The sequence below is a fragment of the Drosophila kikkawai genome, chromosome 3L (genome assembly GCF_030179895.1).
Source record: "Drosophila kikkawai strain 14028-0561.14 chromosome 3L, DkikHiC1v2, whole genome shotgun sequence".
NCBI classification, from domain to species: domain Eukaryota; kingdom Metazoa; phylum Arthropoda; class Insecta; order Diptera; family Drosophilidae; genus Drosophila; species Drosophila kikkawai.
Genome location: NC_091730.1, coordinates 15,601,374 through 15,616,649, shown reverse-complemented (window position 1 = coordinate 15,616,649; position 15,276 = coordinate 15,601,374). Strand labels below are relative to the sequence as shown.

At 41.0% G+C, this 15,276-nt stretch overlaps 1 protein-coding gene across 1 annotated transcript in view; it reads left to right on the top strand.

Moving 5' to 3' along the window:
- Positions 1-15,276, top strand: part of Pxn (Peroxidasin) — a 35,692-nt gene that overhangs the window by 17,321 nt on the left and 3,095 nt on the right. Inside the window, exons 3-9 of the mRNA XM_017167441.3 lie at positions 5,409-5,624; positions 6,083-6,154; positions 6,243-6,484; positions 6,633-7,352; positions 10,036-10,245; positions 10,338-10,516; positions 10,843-11,024. Coding sequence (XP_017022930.1) covers positions 5,409-5,624; positions 6,083-6,154; positions 6,243-6,484; positions 6,633-7,352; positions 10,036-10,245; positions 10,338-10,516; positions 10,843-11,024 — 1,821 coding nt within the window. The remainder of the gene's footprint in view (positions 1-5,408; positions 5,625-6,082; positions 6,155-6,242; positions 6,485-6,632; positions 7,353-10,035; positions 10,246-10,337; positions 10,517-10,842; positions 11,025-15,276) is intronic.

Sequence of the window (15,276 nt, the reverse complement as noted above, 5' to 3'; positions counted from 1 at the left end):
TTATTTGTGTCCCCCCATATAAAGGCATCTGCTCGGCGGGGCTCCATTTTTTTTCGTAGCCGCTTTGGCAAATAGTTGCGCAACTGACATGACGCCAACTATGAGGCCATTGCACGGAGCTCTGCCTGCTCCTGGTCCTGATGACCTCCCACAGAGAGCGAAAGAGAGTGGGAGGAAGTGGAACTCTGACACGCACTTGGTCAGGGACTGGTTTCCGGCACTTGGACACTGACAAAAAGAAGCTTAATAGCTGAAAGTTGTGCAGAAATGACAAAGAAGTTTCAATGGAAGTGACTACTGTTGAAAAAGTGTCAAAAAGTATGCAATAAAATGTATTGCATGGTTTTGTTATACGTCGTAGCATAATTTGGCGCATAATTTAAACAGATTTTAAATCTTTAAGAATTTTTTTCAACTTCCTTTAAAGTTGATAGTAGCTTTGTTATCTTTTCTCTAAGTGCAACAGCTGGATAGGCTCAATGAGGCATCGGACTGGGACTGAGGGATCCGGGACTACGGACTACGGACTGCAGACTGCTGACTGCGGAACCCGGACACGCACTCAGCGTGTGTGCACATTGAAGTGGACCATCGTTTGTCACACGTCATGGGCATGGGTGTGGAGATGGTAGCGATTCGAGGACCAGGACGAAGTTGGCCGTACTCCGGCCTCAAAGCTCAGGCACTGTGGTGGCGGTGCTCTGGTGATGTCCTCGAGGTGTTGGGCTATGCAGAAAGGGACTTGGCAAGTGGCGGCGAATTTTAAAGCACACACTCAGCAACAACGTCTGGGCAAATAGCAGCATCTGAGTCAAAGGACATGGAGCAGAACGAAGCCCAGTTCCATGTTGATTCAAATTAGACTGATCCATCTGCTGGCTGCTTGACCCACTGTGGCATACCCCAGCTGGGATTGTGGTGGCTCAGAATGTGGCTCCTGCTCCTGTTAACTGCTGGTGGCTGGGCTAATGGAGTTTACAAGAACCGGGCGAAAAATGTGGATCAAGCAGCCGCATTCGCACAAAGGACTCGCCATCGTCAACAACGCCATCTCCTGTGCTCCCTTCTTGCGGTAGAAATGCGAGCAACTTTGCAAATTGTTGGCCGCCACCCGCATCCTTGCATCCTGCCTCACACACCGCAGTGTACACTGGGGAAAATGTTTAACTTGATTCAAATTAGTTCTTAAATTCTGAGAATTTTTTTTTTAGATCTTCTAACTCTTAAAATTTTTGTATATACGTTTTTTTCATATTTTAATTTATTTCTATTAAAAGTTTGCCTAAACCTTAGCTAGTTTTGCTGTAGTGTAGCTGAGCTCGGGTGGCATGGTTACCACATGGATGCCAGTGGGTCGACTGCCCCCAGGACTTGAGGTCTTTCATCAGGAGCAGGAGCTAGAGCATCCAAGACCGAAACCGAAGCCTGAACTGTGGAGGGGCTGAAAGGTGGCTGCTTTGTTTATGTGGCTCCATTTGGGCGTATGCATGACCCACTCAGCCACTCTGGGCTGGCCACCAACCTCACCAATCTCCGCCAGAGTTCGCCCTGTGGTTGCTGTTATTGTAGGACGGGGGCCTCAAGCAGTACGTGTGAGTGGTTATAGTGTTGTTCTGGATTTTTAAGTTGTTTTCGTTGTCGTTCCTTGTTTGTGTTGCCTTTTTTGTTGTCCTCTGTGTGTGTGTATGTGTGTGCATGTGTGGTGTGCGGGCTTTTGCCGGTTTTTCCTTTTTCGTATTTTCCTATTTCCCTGTGTGTCTGTGTGTGTTGCATCCTCGTCTTTAGTTGCAATTTGAGCACAGAAACACAGACACAGTTGCACTTAGTCAGTGAACGCTGACACCAATTAAGGTTTGCTGCGAGTTGCTGTTGTTGTCACACTTGGCATAAAATTGGGCCATAAAATGGGGAAATACGGAAGCCATAAAGCTAGAAATTTCCATAAATCATAAAATATTATTTGTATTTGCTGAAGAAAATGTACAAAGAAATTTATGTAAATTTATTGAATTTTAAATATTTATATTTGCAAAAGAAAATGTTTGCATTTATTTTGATTTTTAATGCCTCAAGCTAGAAGCCATAATTGAATGATTTAAATTTGCTTATTGGTTGAATGTACTTAATCAATTTATAAATTAAATATTGGCTTACTTAAATCAACACGCAATAACCTATTTTCAGGGATATAAATTTGTGCACGAAAAATTGAATTAAATTGATAAGAAAAAGTATATTTTGCTGCAAGGCTATTTCTATATTCCAGAAAAAAAATATCTCTAAATATTATCCTTTTTTGAAAATTATAAAAGTTAAAAATAAATAAATTATATGCTAAAATATGGCTTAATGATTAAATTCTTAAAAGGTTTTTTAACTTTAAATGAATTATAACGCATTGTGCAGTCATTTTTGGGGTGATATAATATGAAAATGGTAAAAAAATAATATAATGATCTTTTAAATGTTAAATTCATATACATATTTGTTAAATTAATCAAAACAGGTTTGTCATTTGATTTTCTAATTGTCTAATTTAATTTTAGCTATTTCTTGGAATTTTTTTAACTGACATTTAATTATTTTTAAAACCAATACAAGATATTTCTGAAACGAAAAAATTTATGTGTAGACCTTTTATTAATATTTTAATATTCATTTTGATTTTTTTTTAATTAATGTTATATATTTTTAAGCTACAAAGTATACAACTTGAAACTTGAATAATTTTTGAGTGGAGAAATTCTTTCAGAAATAATATAAGTTTCCATGTTTTTTCAAGTGTATCTTCTGTAGGTGCTTTAGTGGCAAGTTGCTGCTGTTGCTTGTGTTGTTTCTGTTGCCAGTTGCCAGTTGCTAGTTGCCGTTGGTAGTTAGTTAGTTTGGCTGCACTTTGTGCGTTGCATGTTTACAGTAGCCACAAAACATAATTTCTGTTTAGACAACTTTAGCCCCAGCTCCAATTGCACTGGCTCCTGGCCCAAAAAAAACCAAAAACGAAGGCAAAGAGCAAATAAATAAAAAAAACGGGGTCATAATTATCGCAGAAACAAAGACAGCTCAGCTGCAACATCGGCCGGCGGTAAACGAAGTTGCCAGCAGCTAAAGCACCAAAAAGCGGCAAACACCAGCTGCATTTTTGGTATAATTTTCACTTTGGCTAAGAAACTTTTTCGCTGCCGCATTGAATTTGCAACCAGGAACCGGCAAGCAGCTAACAGCTAACAGCTAACAGCCAAACAGCAAACACAGCTAACCCGGCCAACAGAGGAATAGCAACAAAGTTCATGAGTTGATTAGAAACTTTTTTAACCGCTCCTCTAGCTGCATCCTTTAACCCGCAGAAAATACTATACACATTTTCCCCTAGCAATTTATGCACTTGAAAATATACAAAAAAAAATAAATTAATAAATAAACAAATAAAATAATTTAATAAAATATTTAAATAAATGTTTAATAAACTATTTTGGAAGCTTGGAATAAAGTCAGAAAACCGCTCTTTAAATATATAAGGGTTTAATATACTTTTTAAATTATAAGAAAATTAATGAGGTTTGCTCGTAGAACTCAATAGATTTTAGATTTATAAAATTATGCTTTAAAAATAATTTAATTTTAAAAATAAAAATGAAATACAAATTATATACTTGAAGAGCTTGAAAAAAACATAATATTTAGCTTTTATGACATATGAAGCATTATTTAACAATTATTATAATTACAGTTTCTTTTTATTTTAATAAATATTATTTTTTTAGATAATGTTTTGACTTTACTTAAGAAGCAAAGATAATATTTTTGAACTATTTCTTTGGCCTAAAAAATATATATAAATATTATAATTTTCTTTGCCACAAGTTAATTGAAAAACTGTTAAAGTTTATAATATAATTATGTTACATTTTTATAATTATATGATATATTTAATATATTTTATATTTATAGAAAACTTTCTTAGGCTTCCCCAAATAGTTTATCATCTCCCCTTAAAGGCTTTAAATATAGCTTTCTTTAAGATATCATTTCCTATTTAATTTTAGCAAAACATTCTATAATTTTCGTAGATAGCCTTTATCTAAACTTAGTAGGGATATCTTGCAGTATATTATTTTTCGTTGCTAATGGCAGCTTTGGTGAGCTCGTGAGCTTGGCATTTGCTAAGAGACCTCAATCCGTGGCTTATGTTTCGTTCACAACTCCGGCAGCAGCATATGAGTTCACATGAGTTGCCGGGTTGCCGGGTCTCCGGCTCCGGCTCTCTGGCTTATCGCTTGGCTGCTTTGTCGCCGGGCATAAACTATGCGAGCATCAAATTTTTGTAATTAATTTTTAATGTGTGTGCGAAATGTTTGTGTAAACGAGTGTGTTATAGTTCTATGTATACCATATATATCAAGCGGATGTCGTTAGAACGGTTTATCAAGCGCGCTAAGAGGCGGATAAGCTGTGGCTTTAGTTGAGGCTGAGTCAACGAGGTGCCGAGGGATATGGGGATGTATACCATACATATGTACCTTTCACTATTTAGGTTTATGTTTGGCCAGGGAAAATAATTGGATGTTGCTTGAGGGCTTAGTGAATGTGTATGAATAATTGTTTGATATTTTCAGGGTTCAGAGGGCTTTGGTGAATAATTTCTTAATTGTGTTTTAATAAGTTAGAACTTTAAGGAAGTACACGTAAGATAAACTCTTTTAAAGCTGTTTGAGGAGAGAGTTTTTGCTCTGCAAATGGACTTTCTTTTGCTGTCGCACTAATTGCAAATGACAAATGTCCATAACATGGCAGGACATCATGATAAGCCCCCCCAAAAACACCCTTTAAGCCCACCCATAAATGGAGTTAGAAGCAGGGGAAATAAGGAGCGAGCAACAGACCACATGACGAGAATTGGCATTGGCAACATGCAGCAATTTGTCGGAACCAAAAATTGATTTAGCCTCAACTGCTAGTCTTTCAGTTGCAAGGCACTTGGAGAAGGATTTTCAGGAAATATAACATCCCTGAAAAATGTAAATAAATAAATAAATAAAAAATATAAAATAACTACACAAATTTCTATTTAAAATTAAGTCATGAATTTAAAGAATTTACCATTAAGATAAATTAATTAGCAAAGAAAGCAAATAGAATACATTAAATTTTCAAGTATATATAGTAAATCAATTCCATTATTAAGTAAAATAAATTTAATTTCATACCTTTAACTCCCACATTTTTCCCCTAGTGTAGTTAAAACACCTTACCCGCCATTTACCATGTCATGGTCCAGCGTCCAGCGAGCATCCATCCATCAGATAAACGTTTTGCTAGCTGCCATCGGGGTTTCCCCATTCTACGCCTTTGTTCACCACTCACTCACTCACTCACTGACTCTATCTGTGTTTTGTGCAACATTTTTGCAGAGATTTGCGTTTCAATCACATCGAGGAGCTGCCGGCCAACGCGTTCAGCGGCCTCAACCAGCTGACGACGCTCTTTCTGAACGACAACGAGCTGTCCTTCGTGCAGGAGGGTGCCCTCCAAGGACTCACCGCATTGAAGTTCCTCTATCTGAACAATAATCGTCTAAGCCGCTTACCGGCGACCATCTTCCAGCGTCTGCGAAGCCTGGAGGCGATGTAAGTGAGCCCCTGCCGCCTTAATTAAGGATCTCCGTGTCCTCTCCTGTCTGTCAATATCTGCAGCAATCGCCTTAACGTCATCGAACAGTGTTGTCACTTTCTTACTATATTTTTTTTTACTCTTTAAATATATTTATATATTTTATTTGTTTTGTATTTCTTTAAATATTAAATATTTTAAATTAGCTGAGAATTATTTTTTGTTTTGGCCCTTAAAATTTTAATCCTTTGCCTTAATTAAGAAATAATTGTAGAAACAAAAATATTTCCTGGCTTCAAAAATTTGTCCTGATTTTTATCATAATTTTTGTTGAAAAATATCGCAACTTTTTTCCTGAACCTTAGCCTGCATCCTAGATCTACCATTTTTTTGTTAAAGAAAATATTGGCATCACTGCGATTTCCCCCACAAATCGAAAATCCCCAAAAAACTCACCCGCTTTCCCTTTTTGTAGTTTCCTGGAGAACAATGACATTTGGCAGCTGCCCGACGGGATCTTTAACAACTTGCCGCGCCTGAACCGCCTGTAAGCCCTTGATGATGATGATGATTCCCTTCGTTTTCTATTGGGTCTGCCACTAACTTTTCCCTTTTCCTGCTCCTTTCCTGGCCAGAATCTTGTACAATAACAAGCTCACCCAACTGCCGGTGGACGGATTTAACAGGCTGAATAGCCTGAAGCGTCTGCGACTTGACGGAAATGCCATCGACTGCAACTGCGGCGTGTATTCCTTGTGGCGTCGCTGGCACCTGGATGTCCAGCGTCAGCTGGTGGCCATCTCACTTACCTGCGCCTCGCCCCAAGGACTTCAGCGGCAGAGTTTTGGCAGCCTTGGGGAGCAGCACTTCAAGTGCGGTGAGTCGAAGGATAACACTGAAAAGGCCTTGCAAAATATTTTTTTTTTGAGTGGCTGAACTTGTTGCTAATTGAATTAATATTTTTAAGGATTTAAGGACTTTGAGGATTAAACAGTAACAAAAATAATACCTTTACATTTTCTTAGCCAAGCCGCAGTTCCTGGTGGCGCCCCAAGATGTCCAGGCCTTTGGCGGCGAGCAAGTGGAGCTGAGCTGCGAGGTCACCGGCCTGCCGCGTCCCCAGATCACATGGATGCACAACACCAACGAGGTGGGCGTAGGCTCTGACCAGGACCAAGAGCCATCGCGGAAAGAGCTCTTGCCCAGTGGCAGCCTGCTCATCCGTCGCGCCGAGCCCTCGGACATGGGCATCTATCAGTGCATCGTGAGGAACGAGATGGGCGAGCTGCGTTCCCAGCCCGTTCGCTTGGTAGTTGCCAACGGTAATGGCGATGGCGGCGGTAATGGCAGGGAGCACATCCATCCCGTGGCCAACCTCATCGATCCCCATAGCAATCAGGTGTGGGCAGCTGCCGGAACCTACCCACGCTCGAATCCGAATCCAAATCCGAATCCTGTGGCCCCCTCTGCCCCGCTTTTTACACATCGGCCGCATGACCAAGTTGTGGCCCTTCATGGCTCCGGACACGTGCTGCTCGATTGCGCCGCCTCCGGGTGGCCGCAGCCGGACATACAATGGTTCGTCAATGGCCGGCAACTGGCCCAGTCCACCGCCAACCAGCAGCTGCAGGCCAACGGTAGCCTTGTGCTGCTCCAGCCCACCCAACTAACGGCCGGCACGTATCGCTGCGAGGCGAGCAACTCCCTGGGAGTGGTCCAGGCCACCGCCCGCATCGAGGTGAAGGGTGAGTAAATGACAGGGGGTGGTGGTGGTGGTGTGTCCATGTCCATGTCTGTGTCAATGTTCATGTTCGCAGTTTATTTCAGAGTGCCACAGGGGTGCCAGGTACACCAGGCAGGACATTGTACCTAAGGTAGGGAAGATAGGGATGGATTGGGTTTTTTTAGCTTCTTATATGATCCTTAAAGATCGCTGGTACACAGCTTTATATATAGGATATAATAGGGACTTACGGCATTAATTGGAGTTGAGAGATATATTCTGGATGTTTGGAAGTAGTTCCAATAGAATTGGTTCATCCAGATGACTTTAGATGGTCAAGTGATGCCATAGGGATCGTGGAGCTATCACCATAGATCTGAACAGGAGGGAAGTCGGCGACTGACTGAGACAGGTGCAGCGATAGCGTCCGTATTTACAGTCTCCGAGAGTGAGAGAGAAAGAGAGAGAGAGAGTAAGGGAGAGCGTGAGAGAGAGAGGATCAGTGTTTTCATTAGAGCTAGGTGGACGGAAAGAGGCAGAACTTGAGAGTTAGAGAGAGACATATAGTGAGAGTTAGAGAGAGAAACATAGAGTGAGAGATAGAGAGAGACATATAGTGAGAGTTAGAGAGAGAGAAAGAGACGGCGAGAGAGATCGCCTATAATATTCCCATTTGAATAATTGATTTTAATTTTAATTTATTTTATAAATGATCACAGATCCCGCAAAAATCTATAAAAAAAATAGAGAAAAACTTACAAATGACCTAACTAAAATGCCTGCCTTATCTTCTGTACCTATAAACACCCAAAAAGTACCTAACATTAACCCCGCATCTCTGTTAAATTGTGGAGGACTTCACACTTGTGTCACCCATCACTTCGGGTCACAGTTCCGCAGTTGCACCCGGAATAAGAGTCACAACCGGAGTCACAACTGTCGCGTTTTACTCAATTTGCAGTCGATTTAATTTGTTTTCGTCTGGGAAAATGGAAAATGGGAGAGAGCTTGCAACTGGGGACAGACATTGAGACCGAAGAGCTGACCAGGAACTGGCCACGGCCACGTCAACTGAGATTGAAAAGGAAGAGGAGCATCTATGGGGGGTGGTTCTATATTCACTGATAAATAGTTTGTCACAGCTTTATGACAGGAGCAGGTGGTGTCAGTGATGGACAGGAAGTTTGATGTAGACGAATCTAATTTAGGAAGTTTGTAGATTTTTTGTTGACACTATAAAAATTACTTTAAAAATATAAAATGAACATAAAAGAATATATTTAAAGTCAGCATGGTAAAAGAGGAATTTATTGTATACCCAAAATATACAACTATTTAATATTCTTATATCCTCTACATATTATTTCTCACAGTGCACTGATTTAATGCCATGGCAAATAGATTCCTTTCGGTTTGATTGGCGCCCATTAAGCGCTGGCTTCAAGCTCACTAAATAAGCCAAAGAAATGCATTCCCGGTGTGGAGTCTTGGCACTCTTGAGCTTTTATATGTTTTTCCATTCGTTATTGCTGTATTTTCAAGCGGTTTTGTACGTGACTGTACTTTATGGCGCTATAGCAATGACAGGATATATATACCCTGGGGATTGGTAATGGGGGGAATGGGATACCAGACAGACTCTCGATGCAGCCAAGGCGATGGTGCAAGCGCCGCACAATGGCTCATTATAATTTGCGGTTGTCGGCGTGCACAAAATGAAGTGCGAAATTTATGCGTTATTTTGCAAAATTAAGCGCAAAAATTATAAACTATTATGCGCGGCCCGAGAAGAGAGAGAAGTACGCACAAATTGCCAACTGCGGTTACGCGGGATAGCAAAATGTGCAAAATTCAGGGGGAATGGCTTCGGGAATGGGTTTTTTTCCGGGGGAGACCACGGGGCGTATGAACTATTTAAGCAGTCAAGTGTGGCGCTTGGTCAGCGTAATTAACCCGGCAAACAGGCACATCAACATCAGCATTCACACAACAGACGTATTCAACTAAATAGAAAAATATTCCATATATAAAAAGATTTTTTGTGGAATTTTTTAGCTCAGCTTAAAATAATATTAACAAATAAAAGTGGAAAATACTTCAAATTAGAGAGAGTTTATGTTTATTTCCTTTAGTTTTTGCAATTTAAATTATTATTATAATTTTGTTTTATAGAAAAATCATAAAAAAAAGTGTTTACTTGTGTTTTTGGTTTATTTTTTAATTAAACTGGCTCCTCTATATATTTGTATTAATTTTCCATTATATTCCCCTTAAATTCTAATTTAAATAGACAATATTCTCTTCTTTCCAAACCTATGAAAATGCCCACACATAGTTAAACCAGCGGCCAAAAATAAATATGGCTCTGAAACCCGCTGAATAAGTAGTATTCAACGGGTATTTTGAATTGCATATTACGCATACGCCCCCTGGGCCAGCCAAAGCGGGTCAAACACCGAGAGAGTTTGGTGTTTGCCGTTCGGTGTTTGTGTTTGACTTGGGTAATGCTTTTCGCTGTTGCTGTTGCCGTTTGTTGAGTTAACAAAAGACTCCATAGAGCAAGCAAAAACGAAATGCAGGCTAGGCTTTAGTCGCTTGTTGCTGCCATTTGGAGCAGCAGAAAATTGCACGAAAATCGCTCATACGCCCCGTTGAACCGCTGCTGGTCTTGCCTCTATTTTCTTTTTTTTTTCTCTCTGGCACAGAACTACCCGAAATTTTAATGGCACCACAAAGCCAAACAATCAAACTGGGCAAGGCCTTTGTGCTGGAGTGCGATGCCGATGGCAATCCCCTGCCCACCATCGACTGGCAATTCAACGGTGAGCCCCTTGCCAATGGCAATTCGGCGGATCTTCTGCTAGAGAACGAGAACACCGAGCTGGTGGTGAGCGCTGCCCGCCAGGAGCATGCCGGTAAGTAGCAAAAGGGAAAGGAGAAAGTGATTGCCGGAAAACGGTTTACATTTCATCGAATCCGACACTCCTTGGGACACTTTTCCACACAGGCATCTATCGCTGCACGGCGAGGAACGAGAATGGGGAGACGAGCGTGGAGGCAACGATTAAGGTGGAACGCTCCCAGTCACCGCCGAGGGTCGCCATCGAGCCAAGCAATTTGGTGGCCATTACGGGCACCACCATTGAGCTGCCCTGCCAGGCCGATCAGCAGGAGGACGGACTGCAGGTAAAGTTGGCATTGCTCCTTATTGCTCTGCAGGTTTCTCCTACGTCCATTCCCCCCGCATGGCCAACTTTTGTTATTTGCGCGCCACTTGTTGACGTTTCCTTTTTCGGTTTGCTTTTAAGCTTGGTCACTGGGAGAAAATAAGGCTTAAATTAATCAAAGCCTTTTTTTTAGGTATTTTTAAAATGATATTTGTAAAAGGATAAAGGATTTTACACGTTTTTAGTCAATTAAAACTTGCCTCATATAATTGATAATTTAAATTACCTTACTGATTTCTCTCTCCTTTTTTCGCTGTGCACTTTCCTTTCCCCCTTCTCCCCTAGATTTCATGGCGCCACGATGGCCGGCTCATTGATCCGAATGTGCAGCTGACGGAGAAATATCAAATAAGCGGCGCCGGCAGCCTGTTCGTCAAGAATGTGACCATACCCGATGGCGGACGCTACGAGTGCCAGCTGAAGAACCAGTTTGGCAGGACCTCCGCCTCCGCACTGGTGACCATCAGGTGAGCGGGGAGTATGGGGGTTAAAGGATGCGGGACAAAAGAGAGCAATCCGAATCAAAATCAAATAGCTCAACTTTGTGCGCCGGCGACCGCAACTTTAATTGCGCTGTCGGAGGCCGCAAGGAAGAAGGCCAAGGGATTCCATGAAACTCCATTAAAATCAAAGGGAAAAGTTTTGCTCAAAGGGGAAACTGCCTGGCAGGCTGGCAGGCAAACAGCGCTGTTGATGGAGAAACGGCAAAAGAAAAGCGGCCTCTGAAGCGGAGGACGCACTTAAAATGCATTTAAGTGCGCGGTAAACTTGCTTAATTAATTGAAAAAATAGTTGGAAGGCATATACAGTGGTTTGCTAAGAACATAAATCCGAAGGAGGACTTAATCTTTTATCAGGGAATAATAAATAATAAGGGAAAGAACCCCTGAGATTTTATTTATAATTGATTTATTATATAAACTTATGATAAATGTATGTAAAGTTCTTAATTATTATGTTATACAATTCCCAGGCTATTCAAATCCTTAACTTTTTACCAACTTTATAAACTAGTTCAAAAAATTGTACAAACTTTTGTTTGAAATTTATCTAAATTGGATTACAATTGTTGCCTGGCATTCCCCAAATGATTTTTTAATCCTTGCGGGTAGCTCAACAAAGCTAAATTGCTTGGAAACCACCTAACCCACAAAATGGAAAGAGAAAGAGTTACTCCAAAACTGCGGCACAGTGGCAGAAATATCTGGGGGGAAAACCAGGGAAAACCATGAAAATTCAGGGATAAATGAATTCCCCTCTCGTCGGGAAAGCATAAACATCAAACTCATGGCTGGCTGTTATCAAAAGCAGTTAACAGCTGCTCGAAACTTGCTAATCCCTCTGCCAGTTCGGCCAAAGGATCCCAGGGATCTACTCAATGCTCCTCCACATGGACTCCACTGTGTTGTCAGCTAAACTGCAAATAAAATATGCACCAAGGCGAACATCAAAAGGCGGCGACGAAAGCACAAAAGTTGTCGTCGTTGCCGTTGTCGCCATTTCCCAGCTTTTCAGTTTTCAGTTTGCACTTTTCCGTCGCCAGTTGCCTGAGCAGAAAACTGAAAAACGTGCTAAGCCCGGAAAAGCTACGTGCCACACTCACACTCGCCAAAAGACACACACACACACACACAGAACTCTAGTAGAGAGTGGAAATTCCTCAGTGAGGCAACCGCACAAGTTATCCAAATTGCCCAAATTGAAATTGAGTTGACAAGTTGCAGGCTGTAACAAGAAATACTGGGGACGACACACTGAGCCAAGTCTTAGATTGGTGAATGGAGTTAGTTATTCTATTTTTGCAAAGTCAGGTGAAAGATATTTTCATGTATATTTGAGATATATGTATTTCTCATGTTGAGAAACTAAAACTAGCAAGTAGAATTCTTGAAGGAGTTTTGAAAATAAACTTAAGCCGCAAGAGACCCTTTAATATTTGAAGACAATTACATTTTAATTGCCATTTTAATTGCTCTGAAGCTAGCTCCAAAATATAAGTTTAAAACATTTTAGGGCATTTAGGCAATTAGAACTTTATGCGAAAGTTGAATTTTTTACTGCTAAAACTGATTTATATTCGAGGCAGCGGCTTGTCCAGTTTTATTTAAGCCGTTTTAATCCCATTTAAGCCAGAAATACAGTGCAGACCTAGTAATAGCTCTCAATTAATTCAATTTCTGGAGCCCAAATACATTTTTTTCCCCTTAAATTTTTCCTGTGTTGAGTTAGAAACTAGAACTTGTAGCCATCTTCAACTTTTACTCTCTTTTCCGGCGTACCAGTTGAAGTTTTCAAATTGTTTGTTCCGCAAAAAAGCGACACGATGTGAATTTATTGAGCAAATGGCCGTCGGTCTCCACATGACACTGCTCCTCCATCTCCTGGCCCTTACCGCCGCAGGCCGTAAATCAATTTGAGGCTGCAAAAACAAGGTTAAAAAAGGGAGTTAGGGGGGCACGGAGTTGGCCATTAACCGCCGACTGGCAAACGGAGACCAATGATGGCCCACAAAAGGCGAACCGCTAGGCAGCGGCTTACTTTCTGCTTACACAGTCATTTTCCAAATGCATAATGCAGCGGAAAAGCTGGAAAAGCGGGGGCTAGGCTACACCGGAAGAAAACGAAGGTGACGAAGAGAACTAAATATAATTTATTAATTAATGAAATCTGCAAGTTCTTGAATAAAATGCGAGACTTAAACTGGTTTTTAGTTTAAAAATATTACACTAAAAATTGTATAGTCCTTTTTAGGTTGTAAATGTTAATTTATTTTTTAACCAGAAATTGTTTATGAATTATAAAAATATTACAAAATTAACCCATGTATATTCCTGGGCGCTTTATAACCCTCTGATAATTTTAAAAGCTTTTTAAGTAGTTTAAACACCTCACAAATATTAATTATTTATAGTGGCTAATGGCTGCTAGGAAAAACTCAAACAATATATACTTTTTTTCTTGGGGTGCATGGTGGAAAATCTCTGGATTTCCATGTGTGTGGTGTGGGCAGCATTTAGTGGCACGACGGAAGCTGAATCGGCTTACAGTTCTTCGCCAGGAGCATTAGAAACTTTACTCATTACCGAGGCGGGAACCTCAGTCGTCGCCAGACCGCAGCAACACACCCAGTGACGGGAAGGGCAAAAAATTACAAAGAAAAAGCCCCGAGTCCGAAGAGTGTGAGAAAGCGGCGCTAAAAGTGAAAAACTATGTTTGAAAGACGGCGGCAGGAGGTGAAGCTTGAATCCGGATGAGAAGGCGGTGGCGGTGGCAACCGGCAGTCCGCAAAAAGTAAGCGAAAACCGCTGAAAGACCAACCCAACCACGGCAACAATGGCAAAAAACAACAACAACCAAAAGCACAGAAATCCGCCTAAGTTTGTGGGGTAATGTTGGCGTAAAACAAAAGCTTATCCTGTTACTGCCATTGTTGTTGCTGCTCTGGAACCTCATCCTGCTCCTGCTGCTGCTTCTGCTCCTGGTTCTACTGCTGCTCCTGCTCCCGATCCTAGTGCTGCTGGCAAAGGGGCTAACCACGGAAATACATTGCCATACGCCACAGCATGTGGCAAAGGCGAGAGTGAAGAGCGAGAACTGCAGAGGAGCGGAAGCCAAAGCCAACAAAAAACTTTACACAAAATTAGGCAGCAGCCAATGTGGCGACAGCAAGAATACCTTGTTAAGAAATAAAAAAAAGAAGGCACTAAAATTGATTGCTATTTTTTAATAATTTAATAACGGAAGAAAACTGCAATTTTAGTTAATATTTAGAATATTACATGTAATACAATTTCATTAAAAAAAAATAATATATAAAACACTAGAAATTATCTTCAAAAGCCTTTTGTACCATGTCATCTAGTTTTTTAGGATAAAGGAGTGATCTTTTATAAGGGAAAAAATATCAAGAAAATATTCGTTAAGCCCGGAATGGCTTTACCTACTTTTCTGTTAGGTTCATTTTAAAATTTAAATTGTTTAAAATTGTTTTAGATACTTTAAGGTATTTAAATACAATAATGCTTTAATGTTAAATAAATTCCCTTCTATACATTTTCCCCCAAAATTCATATTCCCCATGACCAAAGTCCGAAATACCCTTAAACAATTGCCAACTGTTTGAAACAGCAGGCAAAAGGGCAGCCACAGGATGGCAGTATAGAAATATGTAGTTGGCGGGTCCACAAAATCCACTGCCTGGCCAAGGAGGGAGTCCGAGCCAGAGACAGAGCCAGAACTCATAGTGGCAGACTCTTTTCGCAGCAACAGGGTGTATTATGGTCGTTAAGTTATTACCTACAACGTCGCCTTCGCCGCAGCACAATGCCAAAGTTTACACAGGCGAAAGTTTCATAGAGGAGGGGCATTCCTTGCCAGCACAGCGTAGAATGCCAGGCATGAATTGTTGTTAATGCTGCCCTGGCCTGGTCTGGGCCACTTCCCATCCTTGGCCACAGTCAGAGCTGGAAAGGAAAGCGCGGATTTTCCATCTTTTTTTTTGCTGGCGGGGAAAAATGCAGCATAATTTCGTGGCAAAGCGAAGGGACAGGCGCAGAAAAGGGAAATAGACTGTCGGGCATTTTTATTAGACAAGGCGGCCATTTGGGTGAGTCTCCTTGGAGTCCTGCGAATCCTCGACTTCGCGACTCCTCGACTCCTGGCCCTGGCATTATGGTAATTAAAATGTGCAAATTCCTTAAAATATCTTGATTGTTTCAG